The sequence below is a fragment of the Schistocerca nitens genome, chromosome 2 (genome assembly GCF_023898315.1).
Source record: "Schistocerca nitens isolate TAMUIC-IGC-003100 chromosome 2, iqSchNite1.1, whole genome shotgun sequence".
NCBI lineage: Eukaryota > Metazoa > Arthropoda > Insecta > Orthoptera > Acrididae > Schistocerca > Schistocerca nitens.
Window position 1 is genome coordinate 579,390,480 of NC_064615.1, and position 24,360 is coordinate 579,414,839.

Sequence of the window (24,360 nt, forward strand, 5' to 3'; positions counted from 1 at the left end):
GTTGGCTGCTCGAGTCTCGGGGTCTTCTGGTTCCTTGCCAGAGCGGCTTCCGTCAGGGCCGTTCCACCGCCGATACTTTGGTCTTCCTTGAGTCTGCAATACGCACTGCTTTTTCTAGGCACCAACACCTCGTCTCCGTCTTTTTCAACCTCTCCAGAGCATATGACACGATGTGGCGGCACCATATTCTCGTCACGTTGCACGGGTGGGGTCTCCGGGGCTCTCTCCCCATTTTTATTCAGAATTTTTTATCTGTGCGGACATTCCGCGTTTTAATTGGCACATCCCATAGCTCACTTCATATCCAGGAGAACAGCGTTCCACAGGGCTCTGTATTGAGCGTGCCCCTTTTCCTTGTGGCCATTAATGGCCTTGCAGCAGCAGCAGCAGCAGTAGGGTCGTCTGTCTCACCCACGTTATATGCTGACGATTTCTGCATCTTTTTCAGCTCCTCCACTATTAGTGTTGCAGAACGTAGGTTGCAGGGAGCCATACGCAAGGCGCAGGCGTGGACCCTAGCCCATGGGTTTCAATTTTCTCCTGCGAAGACTTGTGTTATGCACTTTTGTCGGCGTCGAACTGTCCATCCCCACCCTGAGCTCTATCTTCAGGATGCCATGCTCAGGGTTGTTGACACTTACCGTTTTCTGGGATTGCTGTTCGATGCCCAGCTTACTTGGCTTCCACAAATTCGTCAGCTCGAGCGTCAGTGCTGGCAGCATCTGAATGCCCTTCGCTGCTGCAGCTCTACAAAGCCCTTGTGATGTCCCGACTGGATTATGGGAGTGTGGCATATGGCTCAGCGTCGCCCTCAGCGTTGCAACTGCTGGACCCAGTTCACCACTGTGGGGATTGACAGGCGACAGGCGCATTCCGCACCAGCCCTGTTGATAGCCTACTTGCTGAGGCTGGGGTTTCTCCCCTTCACATTCGGCGTCACCAACTGTTAGCCAACTATGCTGCCCACGTCCGTTGTTCGCCCCGTCACCCTAACGACCGTCTCCTTTTCGCTGATGCGGCAGTCCATATCCCACACCGGCGGCCACGATCAGGCCATACAATTGGGACCCGTGTTAGGTCACTCCCTAGTGACCTCGAGTCTTTGCCTCTTCCATCTGCTTTTCAGGTCCACCCACATACACCACCTTGGTGTATTCGTTGGTCGCAGCTTCGGCCGGACCTCTCACGATGGCAAAAGGATTCAGTTCCTCCTGCAGGCTTGCGTCGCCAATTTCTTGCTCTCCTCGACGCATCCCGCGACTCGGAGGCTATCTATACAGATGGCTCGATGGTTGAGGGCCGCGTGGGGTACGCTTATGCTCATGCGGACTATGTAGACCAGCGCTCCTTGCCGGAAGGCTGCAGTGTTTACACCGCAGAGCTAACAGCCATTTTTCGTACCCTTGAGCGTATTCGTACCAGCACTGGAGAGTCCTTTGTCATTTGTAGTTACTCCCTCAGTAGTCTACAGGCTCTTGACCAATGCTACCCACGTCATCCCATTGTTGTTGCCATCCAAGAGTCCGTTCATGCTCTTGAACAGCGTGGACGTTCAGTGGTGTTCATATGGACCCCGGGACACGTTGGGATAGCGGGAAACGAACTCGCCGACGAGTTAGCCAAAGAAGCTACCCGAAAACTGACGTTGGAGATCGGCCTCCCGGCAACTGATCTCCGATCGGTGTTGCGCCATCGGGTATTTGGGATGTGGGCAGACGAATGGCGCACTCTGTCTGTACCCAACAAGCTGCGGCGAGTAAAGGAGACCACGACTGTGTGGGGTTCCTCCATGCGGGCCTCTCCGCATTGGTCACTCTTGGCTGACGCATGGTCATCTGTTGCGTCAAGAGGACCCCCCTCATTGTCGCTGTGGTGCAACCATGACGGCGGCCCATATGTTGTTGGAATGTTCTCTTTTAACCGCTCTCAGGCGAGCTTTTAATCTCCAGGGTGATTTATCATCTCTTTTAGGTGACAATGTCTCTATGGCAGATCGGGTTTTAAGTTTTATTCACACAAGCGGCTTTTATAGGTCCATTTAATTTTATTACATCACCCTCTTTTGAGCTGTATCTTTTAATTGTGTTTGTGTTGTAATTCGACTCCACCCTAATCTTTTAGGCTGGAGGTTTTAACGTGTTGCAGAGCGGATGGCTCATCCTTTTATTTTCGTGATCAGCCAGCCACGATCCTCTGCTGTACGGTTTTAATTCTTTCTGCCTTTCTTCTCTATGTTGTTTTTGTTGCTGTGCTCCGTTTTCCATGTTGCTTTATTATTGACCTTGGGGATTTTCTTCCCCTGGAATTTTTCTCTTTTGCTTCGAATGACTACTGGATGGTTTCACTGTGCTCTGTGTGTTTATGAAACAAGGGACCGATGACCTTTGCAGTTTGATCCCTTTAATCTTCAAACCAACCAACCAACCTATCCACAATTTTACACTAGCCTGTTTGAGAGTCTGTACGCCGAAGCTGCCGAACTACAGCTGTCGTACATCCGTAACTTACTCCTCAGCAGATATGCATGCTGTTTGTCTGCCGTGCCTGGCCACCTATCCTACGCCTCTTTGTGCAATGACTCCTTTGATCACTAGAATGGGGCACATCTCTATTCAACAGAAGAGGGAGTTCACTTTCGGCTCTTGCTCTGGCAGCTTAACTTGACGCTACCTGCCACTTTCCCAGTGGTTGTGAACTCTTCATCCCTTGGCTTTCATTCACTTCCTAAAAACGCTACTCCAACCTCGCTCTATCGTCGTAAGTTTTGTGACCTTCGCACGGGACTTTTATAGTACCTTCATGTATACTGATGGCTCTCGTACTGACTGTGGTGTCAGATGTACCTTCGTCATTGGCACCGATGATTTTTGGTATCAGCTTCTGGAACACTGCTCCGTATTTACAGCAGAGCTCTTTGCCCTGTATCAGCCGTGTAGTATATCCGGCGACACAGGCTTTTCAATTGTGTCATCTGTTCTGACTGTGCCCTTCAGAGCCTCTGTGTACTGTACAGCATCTATCCTTTAGTGCAACAGGTCCAAGAAAGCTCACTCTTGATGGAGCAATTTTGATGTTTATGTGACTTCCTGGTCATGTCAGTCTGACAGGTAACTAGGCCACTGACACTGCTGTCAAGGCTGCAGTTCTCATACCTAGGCCTGCTAGTTCTTCCATTCCCTCCAATGATCTCTGTGTTGCCGTCTGTCAGCAGGTGATGTCACTTTGGCATCACCAGTGGTCCGCCCTTCATGGGAACAAGCTCCGGGGAATTAAACCTCTCCCATGATTAGTCCCATTCGTGAAACGTGTTTACACCTTTTTTGGGAGATACACTCTGCATGTGTGGTAAATGGCTCCACACATTACCGCCAACTCTTAAAGGTACCAGAAATTCCTGAATGTAAAGGTTTGTGCAGTCATATTAGTAACACAATTAATGCTGTGAAACGTGCAGTAACTTTTTGGTCATTCAGTAATTCACCACCAAGTAACTAAAACACAACTGCGTTTTAGAATAAACTCTCAACAATAGGCAGGAGCAAGGTGCTACATAGGCCACTGACATATTTTTAAACACACATGAACGTATTTGACATAAACGTCCATGTAACAACTGCAAATAAGTAGGCATTCAATAAACTGAAAATAACTCCACCATATAAACAAGTTCTGAGTGAAGTAATTTTATTCACTCACATGAGAGAACTTGATAGGAAATGCTGGGTAGGTATAGTCTAAACTGAAAATCGAGCCACACTTGTGGTGGAGTGAGTCCCCTTTCACAGAAGAACCCTACAGCTGATAAATTTAGTGTTAATGCACTTTGTCGATAAAAAGGAACCATCCCCAGACATGACTGCACACTGTCACCAGTGATTCACAACATGCGTTGGTATAGCTTTGTGAAATACTCTGCACTTTGTTCACGTGATGTAGTGGGGTAGGTAGAGTAGGCAGTCACCTGCTCACCCTTAACTTTGCAGACCTCAAGGAGGGAAGCATGTGTCCTACTTTCCCTGGCACTCACACCCCACACATCTCCCCCTTCCACCCTTTTACAGCCCCATTACACAATTTATCTCGTAATATGGCTCTACGACACTTGTATGTGGAACACGCATATAATATTTGTTTTTAGCTAATTTCATTTAAAAATAAACAGTTTTATGCTGTTGGAACAATATTTTTAGTAATCTGCAATTTTTCCAGCATATTAATCTTAGAGAAAAAAAAAATGAAAAGGATCTTTTTTGTAGGAAGTTTAATGTAATTTAATTATGTGCTGGGAAACATTTTTGCTACAGACTGCAGTTGTAGAGTTATTTGAGAAAATCGCAGTTATCTGTATATCCCTCCCCACCCCAACGCTCAACCCCCCCCCCCTCCCCCTTGGGGGTCAGGATTTTTAATATGTTTTTGAGGACATTGCCTTCTAGCACTGTACAAAAATTTGTGACTACGTGATTTGTTTCCCCTAATCAACCTTTTTGTTCTTCATTGACTGGGCTACTAAGCAATACTCACATTTTGTAATTTGTGTAGAGAATGTGCGTTGGATAAGGTTATTTTACAGAGCTGACAAATAGTACAGTGTTTTGTGATGTTATTCAAAGTAGCCTTATAAATTGACTTTGTGCTCAGTGGTTGCTACGGTACCTCATACTCCGCAAGCCCCGTAATGGTGTGTGGCAGAGGGTACTTTTTGTACCACTAACTGAGCCCTCCAACCCTGTTCCACTTACGAATAGCACGTGGGAACAATGATTGTAGGTAAGCCTCTGTATTGTCGCCAATTTCTTGAATTTTCTCCTTGTGGTCATTACGCAAGACATACGCAGGGGGGAAGTAATATGTTGTCAGACTCCTCCTGGAAAGTTCTCTCAAAATTTCAGTAGTATTGAAATTTCATTAATAAATCCCTCTCTTGTTAAATTTGCCAATGGACCTATTGCTATAATATATCAGTACTCACAATTCAAAACAGCTTTCTCATAAAATACTGCAGTACTACTTCACTTGCTAAAGCATTAAGCATGTATGTTACACAATCAAAGTTGCCTAATCACAGACTAAATAGCCCAATAACAAAAAGTGCATAGACAGTGCTTTATGTGGTTGCTGACATTATTTTGATGCTTAAAACGAAATCGTTTGAGGTGCTGTCATATTGCACCAAACTAGAAACCAAGATTTCTTAGATTAAATTCCCAGTCAGTCTTAGGATTTTTATTGGTCAGTTACCAATTCTTTCACCTCTGACAATGTTTGTTATTGTGAAAATTGTGAAGTTGCACATTAAGTTTTTATCTTGAACAGAGGTGGTCCTTATTTATTTGCTGGGTTAGTCAGTCCAAAGTTTTCAGGAAGACAGTGTCGCAAACCTACAATTGGATCATAGCCAGTAAAGTGTTCAAACAACCTCTATGTTGATTATAGCTTAATATTTAATGAATTCGTATTGTGATTACAATGGAAGTCAGTTGTGCGTGTGTGCGCACACAAATAGTAAGTGGTGTAATAAACTTAGCAAAACAAGAGTTCTTGTGTGTTGTACCCCTCAGCCAAAAGTGCATATCAAGGATTTATGGCTACACACAGGTTTCAGCTGTGTGTCAAACCTTTCAGCTGTAACATATTTTTCAGTGTTTGTATAGTGTAAGTTTGTCTTTCACCGTGGTTACCTAATGTTTGATACTGACCTTCTCAGTTGAAAATACGTGTAGGTGTTTTGAATTATTGTTATAAAATTGTTCTAATAAGTACCAACAGGAGAAGCCATTAATAATGGGAAGTAGTGGCATAGTACAATTTCTGTCTTTTACTGTAGACTGATGAAACAAAACTAAAGTGACATATTCATGTTTGATATAACAAAGAGTTCCTGAAATTTAACTTTAATTTAATTGTATCTCCACTAAGTTAATAATGGCAAAAAAAGATACAGATAGATGTCGTGCACTTAATCCAAGAACAACCAGTGCCAATTTTTCATGGGTTTGAGATATGTTAAAGTAACATTACAAAAAGAAACAATGGAAAATCCAGGAAAGAGTAACGACAATATTATGAAAAGGATAATTGCTACTCACTACATACTGTAAATGGCATGCACGCACGCACACGCACACGCACACACACACGCGCACACACACACACACACACACACACACACACACACAGGTCTCTGGCTGCCAAAGCGAGACTGTGAGCAGCATTGCATGATAGGAGAAGCAAACTGGCGTGGGGGGGGGGATGGTAAGATAGTGCCGGTGGGAGCATACAGGGATGAGATGGAGAGAGAGTAGGGCAGCTAGGTGCAGTTGGGAGGTTAGGGGGAGGTCTGGGGGGGTCCAGAAAAGGAGAGGATGCATTTGTGGAGAGAGGGCTGTGTAGTGCTGGAGGGAGAGTTCTCACCTGCGCAGTTCAGAAAAGCTGGTGTTGGTGGGAAGGATCCAGAAGGCACAGGCTCTGAAGCAGTCATTGAAACGAAGACCATTGTCTTGGCAGTGTGCTCAGCAACTGGACGGTCCAGCTGTTTGCCACAGTTTGTCGGTAGCCATTCATGCGAGCAGACAGGTTGTTGGTTGCCATGCCCATGTAGAATGCAGGACAGTGGTTGCAACTTAGCTTGTAGGTTTCGCAGGTAGCTCTGCCGTAGATGAGATATGTGATGTTTGTGACCAGACTGGAGTAGGTGGTGGTGGCGGCGGCGGCGGCGGCTAGGTTTATAAAAGGGATCTGAGCCATGAGGCAAGGGGTAAGAGCTAGGGTTGTGTAGGGATGGACAAGGGGAGTGCGTAGGTTTGGTAGGAGGCAGAATTTGTGTAGGGATGGACAAGGATAGTGCGTAGGTTTGGTGGGAGGCAGAATACCACTATGGGAGGAGTTGGAAGGATAGTGGCCAGGATATTCCTTATTTCAGAGTATGAAGAGTGATGGTGGAAATTCTAGGAGAGAATGTGCGAATGTGATTCAGTTGCTCCAATCGTGGGTGGCACTTAGTCACGATGGGAAAGCTGTTCTGTGGCCGGAAAGTGATGCTTTGGGAGGTGGTGGGTGAGTGCAGAGAGAGAGAAGGCACAGGAGACCTGTTTCTGTACAAATATGGACTGTGAAGGACTCAGTGAGACTGTCAATGTATTTTGAGAGGGACTGCTGCTCACTGCAGGTGTGATGGCCACAGGTGTCTAGGCTGTATGGAAGTGTCTTCCTAGTATGGAATGAGTGCCAGCTGTTGAAGTGAAGGTATTGCTGTCGTTGGTAGTTTTGCTGTGGACTGAGGTACTGATGCAGCCATCTATGAAGTGGATGCCAGTGTAAAGGGAGGATGGCATCAATAGGTACAAGCAGGTCACCATATGGTAAAGGAACAGGAACTGTGGGAGTTGGTGGAGGAAATGGTGTGTGTGTGTGTGTGTGTGTGTGTGTGTGTGTGTGTGTGTGTGTAAGGACGCCCCATTGTGGCCAATTACTGTGCCACCGCTGAAAGCATCACCTATCCCATCAAAGGCAGGGCTGCCTGTGAAACCAGTCATGTGAACAAAAAGCTAAGCTTCAACCACTGTGCTACATTCTATGTGGGCATACAACCAACAAGCTGTCTGTCCTCATGAATGGCCACCAATGAACTATGGCCAAGAAACATCTGGACCACCCAGTTGCTGGACATGTTGCCCAGCATGATGTTCTTCATGTCCATGACTACTTCACAGCTTGTGCTATGTGAATCCTTTCCAAGAACACCAGCTTTTGTGAATTGCACAGGGGGGAACTCTTCCTACAATACACCCTATGTTCCCACAACCCTCTTGGCTTCAACCTTCGTTACTCATTGTCCTTTACCCACCTATCCCCTTCCCTGTTCCCATTCCAGCACTACACAGCCCTCTATTCCACTAACACTGTCCTACTTCTACCCTGCTCCCCCTCCCCTTCCCAGCATCTTCCTTAGCGCCACAACTAAGTTTGCTTCTCCCAACACGCACTGCTGCTTACAGTCTGGCCGTGCGGGATTAGCCGAGCGGTCTAAGGCGTTGCAGTCATGCACTGTGTGGCTGGTCCTGGCGGAGTTTTCGAGTCCTCCCTCAGACATGGGTGTGTGTGTTTGTCCTTAGGATAGTTTAGATTAAGTAGTGTCTAAGCTTAGGGACTGATGACCTTAGCAGTCAAGTCCCATAAGATTTCACACACATTTGAACACATCTTACAGTCTGGCCTCGTCAGCCAGAGTCAGTCTGGTTGGTTGAAAGGTATGTTTGGCAGTCTTCTTGTTGTGCCTATCTGCGACTCAGCATCTCCTCTGTACAGACTGTAGCAACTGTCATTATCATAATATTGTCGTTATTATAAAAATGATAGATTCCCTCTCAGTGCCCGCTTCTTTAGGAGTTGATGTGGCTGAAGGCTCATCTCCTCTATCTGGTGAGTTGTGATCCAGCCGTAGTTTTTCCATCATTAGATATGTTACATAATCAGTTGAGTAAGCTACCAAGTTTAATATCGAGGAATAACCAGGTTCTAACTTAAATGGGAATAACAGACTGTGGCTTCTAGAAAACAAAAGTTCTACAAATCATAAACATGGAAGTACTTCATGCAGCAATGACCAATATGAATTAATTTAATTAATGAACCAAAATGAATTAATGAATAATCTTCCATGTTTTTCACTGGTAGAACAGTCAGACAGCTTTGGTTATTTTAATACAGTACTAGAATGTGCCTGGTTATGACTTTGAGTTGCCATTATAATTGACTTGACATTATAATAATGGTGAATGTTGAGAAAATGTGTTTTTTTGAGAGGAAGATGTGTTGAGTGGGTTAAGAGAGATTCTTTAAGCAAATAATGTGGTAAATGTGGAATTTTCAATTACTGTGAGGAAAATTTTGTGTGTTAAGAGTTTGATTAATATACAAGAATGTTGAATAAGTCTGGTAAATTTCCATGAAAGACAGGATTGTTTTTGATTGGTAAGTTGATTATTACAAAGATCATATAAAGAATTCCAATGATATACAGCTTGCAGTTCATTGTTGACAGCTGTCTGAATTGGTCAGTGCATCAACTGCGATTGAAAATGGACAAAAAAAGTGTTACGTTCTGTTTTTGAAACATTTTCATTTGAAGAGTTGGACTGCCACACAGATCAAAACAGAGTTGGATGAAGTTCACATGGACTCTGCACGATCGTTGAAGGCAATTTACTGTTGGATTAACGAATTTAAACATGGCCAGACAAGTGCCGAAACGGGCGCTCCAGCCAATCAATTGAGGCCACCACAAAGAAGTAGTGACAGAATCAATTGTGTTGTAATGCAAGACTGTTGAATAAAAATGCTTGAGATTGCTGAGACTTCAGGCATCCCAATTGAGCAAGTGCATAGTATCTTGCATGGAGAATTGGCTGTGAAGAAGCTGGGTGTGAGGTGGGTCCTGCGATTGCTCACAGTAGACTTAAAGTGCATGCACCATAACATTTCAACACAGTGTTTGGTGGTGGTGTTTAATCGGAATCTTCAACACTTTTTGCGTCAATTTGACTTTCGATGAAACTGGGAACCATCACTACACACCAGAATCAAAACAGCAATCAAATCAATGGCAAAGGCTGGTGAAAGTGTAATGAAGAATGCAAACACCGATTCTTCAGCTGGTAAGGTAATAGTCACCGTTTTTTGTGGATTCCGATGGAATGATACTCATAGATTACTTTGAAGAAGGCAAAATCGTGACTGGACCCTGTTATGCTTCATTGTTGGATCATTTGAAACTTGCGTTGGCTAGAGAAACCAAGGTTGGCACACAAAAAAAGCTCCTTCACCAGGATACACCATCCCTGAAATCTGGATAAATATGCCAAAAGTGCATGAATTGGGCTTGTAAATGGTTCCTCCTCCATCATATTCATTAGAATTATCCAAGTGACTTCTTCCTATTCTTTGACTTGAAACTTCGGCTTGCTGGGAAGAAATTTTTATCAAATGACGAAGTGATAGTTACAGTTGATGAGTACTGTGCAGTTGGACAGAACCTGTTTTTCTAATGGGATGAAAAAGCTGGAGAATCACTGGACCTAGTGTATATCCCTCAAAGGAGACTTTGTCTAAAAGTAAGACTAATTGTTTTCTAAACAAACATTTTCCCCCCCAGATATATCAAACCACCCTCGTAATCTCATCAGCTAGATTTTGGGCATAGGATTTAAACATGACTTGTTGCTTCCATTAAAGTGTTGATTTTTCTGACATCATGTGAAACTAATAGAACACTGTTGATAAATTACCACCTGATGGAACAGCAGGGAACAATGTTCAATGGAAGTAGTGCAGAAGAAAAAGAGCATCTGACCTAGCAAAATGGGCTCATAACATTTGAAAAACATCCAGGCTCCCAGAGAAGTAATACATGTAGAGAACAGGGAGTAAAACAGCCGTGCAAGAAATTGAAACAACAGTGTAAAATGGTCTCAAATGCTGGGCAGATTTTTTGATTTAACTAAGGCATTTGATTGTGTTGTTCACAAAATATTGCTCCAAAAGTTGGACCATTATGGAGTACGGGAGTAGCTCACAATTGGTTCACCTCTTACTTTAACAAAAGCCAGCAAAAGACCATTATTCACAGTGTTGAGAATGGCTGTGATGTGTGGTTGGAGTGGGATACAGTCAAATTGGGGTGCCCCAGGGATCAGTGTTGCGGCCATTCCTGTTCCTTATTTGTATAAATGATATGCCCTCTAGTATTATGGGTAACTCTAAAATATTTGTTTGCTGATGACACTACCTTGGTAGTAAAGGATGTTGTGTGCAACATAGGCTCGGTTTCAAACAGCGCAGTTCATGACATAAGTTCATGATTTGTAGAAAATAAACGCTAAATCACAGTAAGACTCAGTTTTTACAGTTTCTAACACACAATTCAACAAAACCTGATGTTTTAATTTCATAGAATGGGCATATGATTAGTGAAACTGAACAGTTCAAATTTCTAGGTGTTCAGATATAGTAAGCTGTTGTGGAAAGCCCACATTCAGGATCTTGTTCAAAGACTTATTCGAACGGTATCTGAAGTAAGTGATGGTTCGACATGAAAATTAGTTTTCTTTGCTTATTTTCATTCGCTTATGTCATATGGTATTATATTTTGGGGTAACTTCCCATTCTAAAAGGATATTTTTGGCTCAGAAACGGCGATACTGGCAGTAAGTGGTTCAAGTTCACGAACATCTTGTGAACCCCTGTTCACTAGACTGGGTATTTTAACATTAAACCCCCCCCCCCCCTCTCTCTCTCTCTCTCTCTCTCTCTCTCTCTCTCTCTCTCTCTCTCTCTTGATTGACCCTCTTCAACTCTTGTGCAGAAAGGTGTAACGGTGTGTAGTATACTGCTCCATCCATTTTCAATAAGCTACCACAAGAATTCAGACATCTTAGCAGTAGTCCACGCACTTTCAAGTTGAAACTGAAGAGTTTCCTCATGGGTCACGCCTTCTGTTCTGTTGAGGAGTTCCTTGAAAACTTAGGCTGATTCTTATGTTATGTTGTTGACTGCATTTACTTAAACTTATGACTTGACTATTTTGGGTTCACAAACATTTTATATTTATCTGTTATTACTATTATGTCAGTAATTTTTTGTACTGACACATTATATGACTTGGTCCTATGGAACATGACGTGTAAATAAAATAAAATTGTGAAATTTTATGGATGAGGACGGGAAAATATTTTTGTGGCATTTTACAAAGTACAGAGTGGACCACAAAATCAACAAATAACATGTACAGGAGCACACTAAGAAGACTGTTTGCTTAAAAGAAGAAATGCTGCAGATGTTGCTTTTCAAGGAAATACTTTTTTGCAAAAAGAGTTTGGGTCATTGTTGAAAAGAAACATATTAGTAATTGTGACACTACTCATGAAGATAGTAGAGAAAGATATGGGAAACAAAAATATATGCCAAAAGAGGCAAAACAAAGAATTATGGCTCACATAACCATGTTTCCAGCTTACTGTAGCCATTACTCAAGGTCACATAGAGAAAAGTACTACTTAAATTTTGACATACTTGAATCTAAGAGGTATTGATTGTGAAGAACAGTATTAACATTATGAATCTGATGCTATTTGTAGCAAAATATTTGATGAAAATTTTCAGATTTGTAGGTCTGAGAACATTACATTTGGGACATGCAACAAGTATGAACTTCAGCGAAAAAAAACAACTGATAATGAAGAAAAAAGAATTAATATGGAAGGAGAAAAGAAAGATCATTTACATTGAGCAGAATCTAGCTATAATCAGAAGACGATATATGAAGTATCTGTGTACTATATAACTAACAAGCACGAATCTGCTTAATGTCATTTGTGGGATCAAACCATTGCTGCTGGCCGGGAGGAAATGAAGTACAGCAAAACCAGATTTTACATTTCCACATTTAAAGTTTCCCTGCTTTTTACGTTCATTTTTGTCAGACCCAACAGAAGTCCTATTCTTTTAGTACAAAGCTTTTCTGTCATTGATGATTCCATGTTAAAACAATTCCCACATTAAGTTTTCTTTGACATGATCATTACCTTTAACATAGATTTTTATACAGATTATGGGAAAAAGTGCATTGTATTCCTGCTCAAAGTCGGCCTTGGAACAAAGGAGAAAACACAGACTATATACAAAATTATTGATCTTGTAAGGTAGCATTAGCACGGCAAGCAAGATTTTTGTTGTCAGTGTGTTGTCACAACCACCTGTATTATAGGTTCTCAGTGTTTGCAAAAGTGGGAAGGTCAACGCCTTAATGATAAGCACAATCTGATGACAGTGACTCCAATAGAAACCTTCTTCAGTTCATTGCATTGTATTATAGCAGATTTAATTTAATTTTCAGTCATTTACACAAACACTGCTTTTGAAAACTATGGTCTCTATAATGGGCATTCATGAATCATTGTTACTTCAACGAAAAATAGGTTAATCCGTACTAAGTGCAGAGTCTTAGATTGGTATGACGTGATGCCAGACATAAACATTCTTCCTCAAGATGCTCCATAACATGACAATTTAACTATAACTTCTTGTATTCACAAGCATATGCTATCATTGTGGTGTAGAGATCAACATGTTGAGTGACTTCTTCAGTGGTCAGGTGAAGAATATTAATTTGTCATGCTTGTGACTATTTCACGAGGAAAAACATTGTAGTAATAAGTTGGAGGTTGTAAGTTCCTGGAATCTGGTCACAACCACATGGAGACCAAATCCATTAATGCAGCTATCCCAAAAAATTCTTAATTTCAGTTAAATGTCATTGTTATGTTAATAGATAAAAAGAAAATTTGCAGAGGCAGCTCCTTGACTCAAGGTGAAATGGTTACAAAACAAGCGTAATTCACCAGGGAACATATAGTGTCTTCTTTCAGTCTGCAAGAGGTGTCAAAGATATAAAATCTAATCAGAAGAGGCAAACATCCAGTGAATTATGAGTGGCAACCCATCCACAAAGCCATCTATAAGATTATCTACTGAGAAGTTAGAAGACCTACAGTTGCTAATGCCCAGTACCCCTAGAGTAGGACCAGAAGCTGCCATCCTTGAAACTGAGTATAGTACGAACAGTGTTAGTGTGGAAATTACACTTTTATGTTTTGATTAATAGTTCAGTTTTTCTCTATTATAGACTAATACACACGGAATGCCTTAAAATAATGTAACATATAGCACTTTTTATTATCTAATATTATTTCTCTTTGTATCAACATATGGAAATAAGAGTAAAGTATGGAACATGCACAAATTTTAATTATACAGGCACCTGATTTTATTTTATTGCCGAAAACAGTAAAAATAGATATATTTTGTAACTGAGTGCTTTATGACATTCATTAATACCTAAAAGTCAGTGAAACTAATTTTTTAAAAATACAACCAATGCCAGAAAAAATTTTATTTAAAAAATGCTAGGGGACCTTATCACAAAAAAGCATTTAACATCATATTTATTAGTATCAAATATGACCGCAGAATAACATATGGACTATATTAATGCCATTGAAAGCTTTCTCTAAATTCCAATGCTTTATTCAGACAAATAAAATATTTTAAGATTGGTTGTTCTTGGATTACACCACCAATTTAGTGCGCGCGCGCGCGCACACACACACACACACACACACACACACACAGTCTTCCAAAACCTTGTGAGCACCCCATACAGTAACTTGTATCCTCATTCAAAGCTGCATTCAGTGGTTTAGAGGGAAAACAATACACTAATTTAAAAATAAGACAAACTTCAAACATAAACATGCTGTTTACATTTAATAAATAACCATAATTTTTACATAGTTTGAAATCAAAATTTTTAATAATAATTATTGGTGCTGGAATATATATAGTGCAGAAGAATTTTTGGGGAGGGGGTGGTCTTCAGTTGGTTTTTATACAGTTCAATTTTATTTCAGTACAGCAACGAACAGTGTGTCGAACTCGGTCTTCTAGTTTGGCACTGTAAAGCAAGCACTTCTGAGTTAAACTGGAAAAGTGAACTGTAAAATTCTATAAGGTGGCTGATAAATAAAACAACCTGAAGAGTTGACAATCACTGTACAGAGATTCTTTGATAGTGGAAATATTGTGGGCCTGTGATTGTAGCCAACATAAGTACGCTGTGATAAATGTATAGCGATAAATAAATTAAACTCAGAGGTATAGAAATAGAAAATTACTTCGATTCATTACCATTTATTTATTACATTAACTCTTGTTTACAGGCTACTACAGCAGTGGCGGTGGTGGTTATGGAAACACTTATTCAAACAGCAGCAGCAATGGAGGTGGGGGAGGAGGTAGCAAAAACCCAGACTGGTGGAATTAACGTGATGCACAGTGTCCCATCTGCATTGTCGGTATTCAATGTATTAAGGGTTGGGTTCTCTTTAAGCTTGTCTGGAACCATGAAGACATTACAATAAAATCCTTTTTATAATATTTCTTTGGCTCTTGTCCTGTTCAGAGAAGAAAATTAATATACATGTATCTTTAAAAAAGTATGATGTTTGAAAAATCTAGTTCTGCCCTGTCTGTTTTGTTATTTTTGATGTTTTGATCTTGCTCTTAACTTAACATCAGAATATTTAGTGTCTTTTTCCTGCATTATCAGTGGATAGAACTTGTTTTATATGTTCCACTGGGACATAATAACAAAAAGAAAAAAAATTCAGAATAGCACAGTTAAATAGTTTTATTTCGATAATAGTGTCTTTATTGCTTCAATGAAAACAAAGATAGTGGTGTGTTTTTAACAGCAGCAGCCCCTACCTGCCAGAATTCTTTGAGGGTATGTCAGTATGGCGAAATTGATAAAATGAGGGAGAATGTTTTAATTCCATCATGGGTCATTCTATTTGATATTTCTTTTTATCAGCAAGAAACAAATTAATTTTAAAAAGTAGCATTTGTCTCGCATAAGACGACTCACTAAGATGAACTGTTGGAATTCGTGGTGTACTCGTGTACTTCTAAAAGTTTCCATGGGAACCCATGAAATTTTATTTTTCATAAGTGAGACCACCTATAATATGAGCTTTAATATATAAATATTCCTAATTAACTACATATTTACTTGTGTTATTTGTGCAATATGTGTAGAGTTCGCAGAAGTGACTGAAGTGTGTCTGTTATAAGGCCATAGTGAATCTCTGTGGTAAAGTTCTTGGTTATTGTATTGTAGTCAGTGGAATAGATTTCCATTACAAGTTTTTGCAAATCACAACTCATTTAAAAAAAAAATACAGCCTTATTCTTGATAGAGCTCTCTGCTTGATGTTCAATTATTGTTAGTTCCCATTGCCTGAAATCCTGCAGTTTGATATCTGTGTCATATGTACGTTCACTTGCACATAATAACCAAATGTGGATTGTTCAAACAATGTTGTGTGTAGCCTATAGTAGGCATCTCAGTTTCCCCCCTGAATGTGTGGAGTTAAACATGCTTCTGTGAAATAAGCGACTTGTATTGTAGAGCATGAATTACACGTGAATGCAAATTATAATAAATACTTCTGATATTATCAGAATTCTGGTATAGTTAAATACTTGGATTTTCACTTTCAACTTCATTTCCAACGTTTAAGGTTGGTGGCATGTGAGAACTGGACCGTATAAACTTATTTAGACAGAGGAAATGTACATCCATCTTGTTCATTCATTCTGGAGGCAGTTTAAGATTTCTTCCCAGTACTGGGTGCTGTGACTATTGCAACTTATTAAAGTTTTGTAGATGTAGTGGGGGAAATGCGAACTTGGTTGCAATGATGCTTTTGTTGTGTACCACTAATGATTGTAACCCAGGAACATGTTGGTAAAGAGATTTTTAAAAAAGAGCTGAACACTTCGGAAAAATTACGTGAAACTATAAAGGCAAAAAGGGGGCTGTTGCACTTCAATTAATCTATATTAAACTGTGAGCATTGGTGTTATTCATTTGTTGCTCAGTGTCAATGGAAAAAACCTTAATTCATTAATTAGTTGATGTTAAAAACTTCAGTGTAAATTGTAATTTAGTGGAGTGTATGCAACTTGTCAGGCATAGTGTTTAGAAAATTACTATATATATCTGGCTTAAGATACTCTTGATAATAGCACAATATTTTTTTAAAAACTCCTTTGACGAGTAAAAACATGAAAGTGGACATGAAAAATTGCTTTGGGGACAAGTTAGGCATATTAAAGGTGGTTTACTTGCTACAGTGTTAAATTGCCTGTTGAGAAAATATTGTTGCCTATAATCCAATTGTGTGTGCGTGTATATATATCAGCATGAATTGTAGTTTCACCGGAAGATAGACTTTAAATATGATTTTGCTGTTGTGCAAACGGAATTTTGATCAAACTGTTAAATGTAATGTCTGCTCACTTCAGCAGTACATGTAAATTTCAAAATAATGAAATCAAATGAAGTACCATGTGACAATTTTTAGTTTCCCTGCTATTTATTTTGCATTTATGGAAATGAATTACCCTGTTGTGAAACTTTAAATTTGTCTGAAGGAGTAGTCTTATCATTTACAACTTGATATGAATGATACTTCTCAGAGCTGAATTTCAAATAGTGAAAGGTATCTGTTCTTGAAGTGGTGTGTTTGACCAGGGTGTTCAATGTACTAATTATATTGAAATTAATTATACAATTTACTTTTCTGATAAAGTGTTCTTCACTGATTGAGCATGTAAGTAGATTATTGATTGTGTTAGTACCTCTATTTTAAAACTATCATCAGTAATTCAATTGATTGTTCAGAACAGATATTGGAGATTAATTAAATGCATTGTTCTACAAATAACATTTGTAAAGGAGCTTCTCGCACTTGCAGTCTTAATTTTTAACACTGCATTATGAGACTTGCTTAGTTTTAGATACAGTATTTTTTTAAAGGTAATATTTTATTAGTCTTTTTGTTGACTAGCAACTGTAACATTTTTAAGCTGGAAGCGTGGTAAAGAGGTTTTAATTTGTTGCCATTTTATCTCGTTTTTTTAAAGTTCTAACAGTGACTTTTTTCGTTTTCTGTCTCTATATGTCATTACTGCTAAATAATAATCAAAATTTATATACTGTATTTTCTTGTTAAGTTAATTCAAAATTCTCAACATGGGCTATAGCAGTACCATATTGTTACTCTATATTTGTAATGTTTTGCAAATAATCTGGTTTCTTATAACTTCTGTAAAAACATTCCACGGACTGTATTTTAAATATGATTCAGTTGTGAATGTCTTCAGTAAATTAAGTTCTGAGCTGTTGGAAATGCTCTCAGGGCTATTAAATTCTGAATAGTGTTAAAATAAGATTTATTCTGATAGTGGTGAGCTCCCACATAGCATAAAGTCATTAAGAGGGATCCTTTTGATGTAGTAATACTGTGGTAACAAGCTAATTCTGGAGATATTTATAAGAAGTATTTTGAAAGGCTCAGTCCTGCTGTCTTGTCAGTTGATCATAAAATGAGATATGTAGTTCATGATGCTTGTTCTTGTTTATGTCACTACCTGTAGAACAGATACCTCTCGCAGGATTAAGTGATTATTTTAATTGGGGTGATTTTCTGCTAAACTTGTTCCCAATATTAGACATTGCAGACATCATTAAATGTGTAATGCTGTATTGTCAACAATTTGCTGTGTTGCAGTTACAGAGATAAATTTATAAATAAGTTATTGTTACTAAGTGACTGTGTCCCATTTATTGCTTAGAAACATTTCTTGGAAACTTAAATAAAAATTAGATGCATACTCCCATATTTATTACTATTTTCCGAATGCATAATTCATCAGAACCAAGATTTCTCCTTCTTAACAAACACTTGCAGCTTAACTCTTTCAGCACTTTCCTGTAGCAAAGTTCGCATTACTCTTTTGCAATTATCACATGTGTTATTTAGTTTCCATACAAACTGGCATTGTAAAATTTCTTATTGCATTGAGGTAGGGTTTTTCATTTCAAAATTCATGAACAGTAAAACTAATTCTTCCTGAGACTTTCTGCTCTTTGCTCCGCCACTTTCTGCTCTTTGCTCCGCCACTTTCTGCTCTTTGCTCCGCCACTTTCTGCTCTTTGCTCCGCCACTTTCTGCTCTTTGCTCCGCCACTTTCTGCTCTTTGCTCCGCCACTTTCTGCTCTTTGCTCCGCCACTTTCTGCTCTTTGCTCCGCCACTTTCTGCTCTTTGCTCCGCCACTTTCTGCTCTTTGCTCCGCCACTTTCTGCTCTTTGCTCCGCCACTTTCTGCTCTTTGCTCCGCCACTTTCTGCTCTTCTTCGATGATGATGATGCTGCTGTTTCTTTTCTCCCCCTCTCCCCAATTCTCAGTATTAACACCACCATTTTCTCCTCTTAACCTTCCTGTTGTAGTATGTGTCTTAATTAATCATTTTAAACAGCTTCTGAGATTTACGTATGTGTTTTTTTTTATGGTGGAAATTTGTGTACATTAAGAAATATGTTAATTTTGGATAAAATCTAAATTTTCCTATTTCTTGGTTCTGATGGCTTCCATCCCTGTTGCCAGAATAGTGATCTCAGTGTAATTCTGATTTTTCACTGCAGTTTCCTCAAAACTAAAATATCAAGTTGACATTGCATGAATAAATCGTGACGTCACAGGTACATCTAATTGTACGCTGTGGAATTTCATTTCCAGTTGACTACATGACTTCATGTTGTAAAAAAAAAAAAAATTTTAGTTATTACCAGTTTTGTGGAGTAGCCGAATTATTTAAGTGTGAGTGCACGAGTGTGGTGTGAACAGAGAGCTTTAATTGTGAGAAAACCTTCCATGTAATTTTCATGAACATGTTTATGAGAAGTTAGTTGCTGTTGAGAGGTAACAAAGTGTGGAAGTTAGAACCGTATGAGTACTTTGTACCTGTGATAGTCGCAATTGAGGTGTTATGATGCATGTTTTGTCTGCATTTTGTCTTACAATGTATTAAATTGTTATGTGTGTACAAGACACGGTTGATTTGTGATGTTATAATTTAGGGTTATTTATATTTATTCGTGTCACTGTTGTGTCTGCTTGTATTTGATTTACAAACGAAACATCTTTCTATGCTAATGGTGGAAATAAAAAGCAGTGACCTGTGACTGCAAATCAGCGTCATGCGATAAAATAAATTAGTCCACTGCATAGATATTGTGCTGACAAGAGGGACAGAAATTGGTTAAGCTCCATTTCCTCTTTATATATTGCATTTAAATCTGTCCTATTATTTTCTTTGTAGAAGTATTATTGTACTTTTTTCAGAAAGTGACAGGTAAATAAAGATTATGAGGTGTGAACATTGCCACCCTTTATTATTCAATCCTTGTGTTTGCCTGAAAACTTACATGAAAACTTCTCTACAGAAAAGTGTTGTTGAAATTGTTCAAATTAAAGACCATGAAACATGCTAAAACTATTCTTGGGGGAGCTGCGGATAACAGTTCTTGTTAATCAAGAATACATACTGAGAGTTTGAAAGTCAACTGATTTATCTGTATTATTGAAATTTGAAACTAAAATTTGATGTCTTAGAATATTCTATTAAATAATCCGTGAAAATTCTTGACATTGTGAAAAAACTAAAAACAGTAAAGCCGGAGAGCACAATAAACTTAAATTTTGAAGCTGTCTGTTCAGTGATAAACCTTTTGTGTGAATTGTTTGGGAGTTGTGCAGAAATAATAGCTGTTTTAGTCCTGGTACCGTTTTTAAGGGGTCTCATAGTGGCACCTGTTGTTTGTTCGTAATGTACAGTTGTAGGTTTGAGGGAACCACTTTAAAAAAAAATTGTACATCATTGCAAGCTCAATTAAACGCTGACAAAATTAATATAATTAGGTGTGAAATTTACATAGAGAATATATTATGTACGAACCTGAGAGTGTTAAGCTCTTTTATGTAGGGGTGTTTAATACGTACAGTAAAGCAATTTTTGGAAGTTTTGTGATGTGTAATTTAAATATCTTTAAATTGATGTTATGCCAAATTAATATAAAAATGTAATTTTGTTGATCATTGCTATACCTACAAAAGAACTTAAATTAGTAGTAGATGAAATTATCGAAAAAATTCAATACTCGTGCATATTTTTGTCATGGTATGAACGAGTATGATTTCCAGTGGTAGTCTTATTTATTTGTAAAGTTGAGTGTAATGGTATGGCTAATGGAAGCACATAAGAGAAAAGGATCAGAAAGAGCTGTGAGCACTGGGTATGGAAAAAAATAAAGTATTGGATGGTTGCAGTTCCAGATATTGTATTGGAAAGTAACCCTTTTTAAAATATTTTATCTATCAAGGGCATCACCATCATAAATGAAATATCATGTTTATATTATGTTAAAATTATACCCTGCTCTTTTTACAACACTCTGTAGTAGGATGTTATTTGTCAATGATAGGAATTCTCTTTATTCATATTACATAACCAGTACAAAATACCAGACATCACTTGCATAAGATTCATTTTCATGAGGACATTCAAGAGACACGTATCTCAAAAGCTGAGTCACTTCATTGCACAAAGAATTGTGTGACATGACCCTAAAACCAAGATGATATATCACAGTTGCTTACCTTGTCAGCAAGTGTTGAGTTACTCGTCAGAAACTGAGTAGCTGTTTTATTGTTTGATTGTGTCCTATACAGTGGGTCAACTTTGATGATTGTCTCTTTTTTTTTTTCATTCTGTTATGGTGGAACATGAAAAAAGTATAAAACATTTTGATGTTTTGCCCCAGATTTGGCTCCATTGTAATAATCCTGTTGAAGCTGTTTCCAATAACTCTGGCTTGAAACTCTTTTCCGAAAACTGTTCCAAATTGTGACTTAGCTGCTTGTATATCACATGTATGTAAAATGTTCAAAATTGCTTCTTTTTTTTTTTTTTTTTTTTTTTTTTTTTTTTTTTTTTTTTTTTTTTTTACTTATGACATAGATATGAAACTGAATTTTGATTTGGGAACATATGTAAGCAAAAATTCTCACAAATTACTGTAGTGCAACGTATGTCCTAGTCATGAGCAATTTTTGTATAGTTGGCGTTTTCATGACTGCTTGTAAAGTCCAATTTGCATTGTGGTTCACTCATTAGCCTGTCTTGTTGCTGAACAATGTTACTCACAGTTTCATGCCTCACAAAGCACATCAGTGGTGCACCCAACCTTCAGGTTGATGATTCTTACTCTCTTACTATTTACCCTAAAGAACTGGAGAGTCACACCAATTATGTTAGAGAAAGGAGGTAGGCATGGCTGGGCAAGTTACAGAAGGGCACATTTCATTATATGTAACTGACTGATGTGATAAAGCAATTTAGGCACCAGATTTGAATTTGTGAGGAGCTGGGATGTTTATAAATGTTGTGCTTTGCCATTCCGCGGGTGCTGTGGACATGTGTAAACACACCACATAGGTTTCCCTACTGTGCTATTGATGTCTGTATGCATGCTAAGCTGCCAACCTCTCACTGCTGCAGATGAGTTACTTCCGTGTCTCGGTGAATAGAAAAGTTTGAGTATTTACCATGTAACATATGTCTCTCTTTGCATACTATCATTTGCAAAAAGCCTTGTTGCAATATCTTGAATCATTTATGAAATAAGACTATTGTTTTGACCATGTGATCCACGATGTGTTAACACAAAAATGGGCGTGTCGCATGCGACTGTCCTTTGGATTTAAATATCAGTAACTTGAAAACAAAATGAAATGTTGTTCTGCTATTTATAATATATAAAATTTTGGTATTTCATTCACTGAAATGTATGAACTAAAATCAACCATACACAAAGTTTACACAGTGCGTTTTTACGTCTACAAATTCTTTAAAATTTCATGCATTGTTTTACTGAGTTTGATATAGCACAATAAGTATGATGTATAATGAAAATAAATTCAGCTCTTTATCAAGTGAAGATCTCAGACTGTAAGATTTGCAGAAATCGGATTTTTTTTTTTCATCTAATAGTTTTCTTAAAGTTGAGTAAGTATTTCATATCTATCACAATACACACTCTCAGTAGAAGCACCAGCATTTGGTGAGCAGTATAGCCCTCAGGGTAAAATGCAGAGTGCACCAAAAGGGGTTAAATAGAAGAAGCCGGAAGAACAGAGTGAAGTTTGTTTCACTAGTATTGTCCAATCCTAGTTTTTGCTCAGCCCTTATGGCTTCATTGATAGAATGTTAAACCCTTATTTTCATTCCTCTTTCTCTTGTGTGTGAAGTTTGAGAGGAATTTGGAAAGTAACTTCCGCATAGTTATGAAGAAAACATTAACATGTGAAACAACTTCCCAGTGTACATAAAATCTACAACCTTAACCACTCTCTTAATTTCCTTAGGTATTGAGCACTTCTAGCAGTGGACAAGCCACTTGTGTACAATTTAGTCATTGAATACTGGTACTGTAAGACATCTTAAAATCATGGTTATATGAAGCTGCCCCTTATTTGCAAAACATTGTAAAGATAGCCAGTTTTTCATGTTATAGAATAGGTAGTCATTAGAGGTTGGCTTGATGATGGCTGGTTTTTCATGTTGTAGAATAGGTTGTCAGAGGGTAGCTTGTAGCTATCAATCGGATGACTGCTAAGACACACCAAAAAGAGTTGAAGTCGGAAAATAGGATATGTGCAACCATTCATTTCATTCAGTTCTGATATACTCATACCCTTCTCATCCATTTTCCTTTTTATTCTCAAAGTAAATTTGTAGGGTCACATCGTCACCTCAACACTTGGCATAAAACAAAATGAGCCAAACATGCGAAAAATTTCCTTAAAACATAAAAATTTAAGAAAAGTTATATTGTTAATAATACACACAGCTTCTGTAAGATAAATGAGTTTTTGCTTAAAACTTCTATTTAAGAAAAACACGACATGAGTGAACATTGAACTTTTTTCCCCTCAAAGAAGTAATTTGTTAACAGCTGGCTATTTTTTTATTATCTTCAGGAATCTTTTAAACAAATTGTTTCTGTTCCAGGTTTTATGAAAATATTATTGAAATACTGGACAAGTTTGATACCTCTTTCTGCATCCAACTTTTGTCTTTTGAATTTTTTCAGTTTTACTTTCATAACCTCTATATTGACAGGTCCTTGTTGAGTAAGTTGTTGCTGATAGAACATATCCTCCTGCAGATAGTTTCTGTTTCAGTAGTTACCAAATACAAGAATTCATTGTTTTTATAGGAAGAAAAATAATTTTCATGATCCAGACTGTACCATTTCACTTGCACTCCCCTCCACTTTCTTTTGCTTGCAGCACAAGTTGCGCTGTACCTACTTGAAGTGCTGTTGAAACATTACCGAATGAAAGTAGAATCACAGTGTCAAGAAGTAAGTATCAATATTGCTGTAAATGTTCCTCCCCCACCCCTCCTGACATCATTCCTGATTTCCAGAAAAATATTTAATAGGTTTTCAGTTGACCCATGAATAGGAAATCGTGGTGACCTATTTTAATTCCTTTCAGTAACAGAAAGTCTGGCTCCCACATCCATTCAAGGAAAGAGTTCTGCATATGAGGGAACTGAAATATCTTGAAAGAAGCAAAGTAATTGCAAGGTCATGATTAAACCACTTTTTTGAGATTTGTACAGGCACCATTTAATGAACCTGTGTTGCTTGCTGTCTTATCACAATAAAATGCACAAATTTTGTTGGTTGTAACTCATATTTTCCAGTGTTTACTAAACACCCATGATTTTGCTCTTATCACTAAGATATTGGGGTGCCCTGGAAATGTACTCTGTAATTTTTGCTGAACAATAACAGCTGGCTTTCTGCTGCATTAGCAGCATCACTGCTC

General features: G+C 38.6%; 1 protein-coding gene across 1 annotated transcript in view; it reads left to right on the forward strand.

Annotated features, from left to right (window-relative positions):
* The window catches only part of LOC126236635 (ATP-dependent RNA helicase DDX3X), a 187,738-nt gene extending 167,897 nt beyond the window's left edge, over nucleotides 1-19,841 (forward strand). The window contains exon 14 of the mRNA XM_049946083.1: nucleotides 14,775-19,841. Coding sequence (XP_049802040.1) covers nucleotides 14,775-14,878 — 104 coding nt within the window. The 3' untranslated portion in view covers nucleotides 14,879-19,841. The remainder of the gene's footprint in view (nucleotides 1-14,774) is intronic.
* Nucleotides 19,842-24,360: the final 4,519 nt, after the last annotated feature.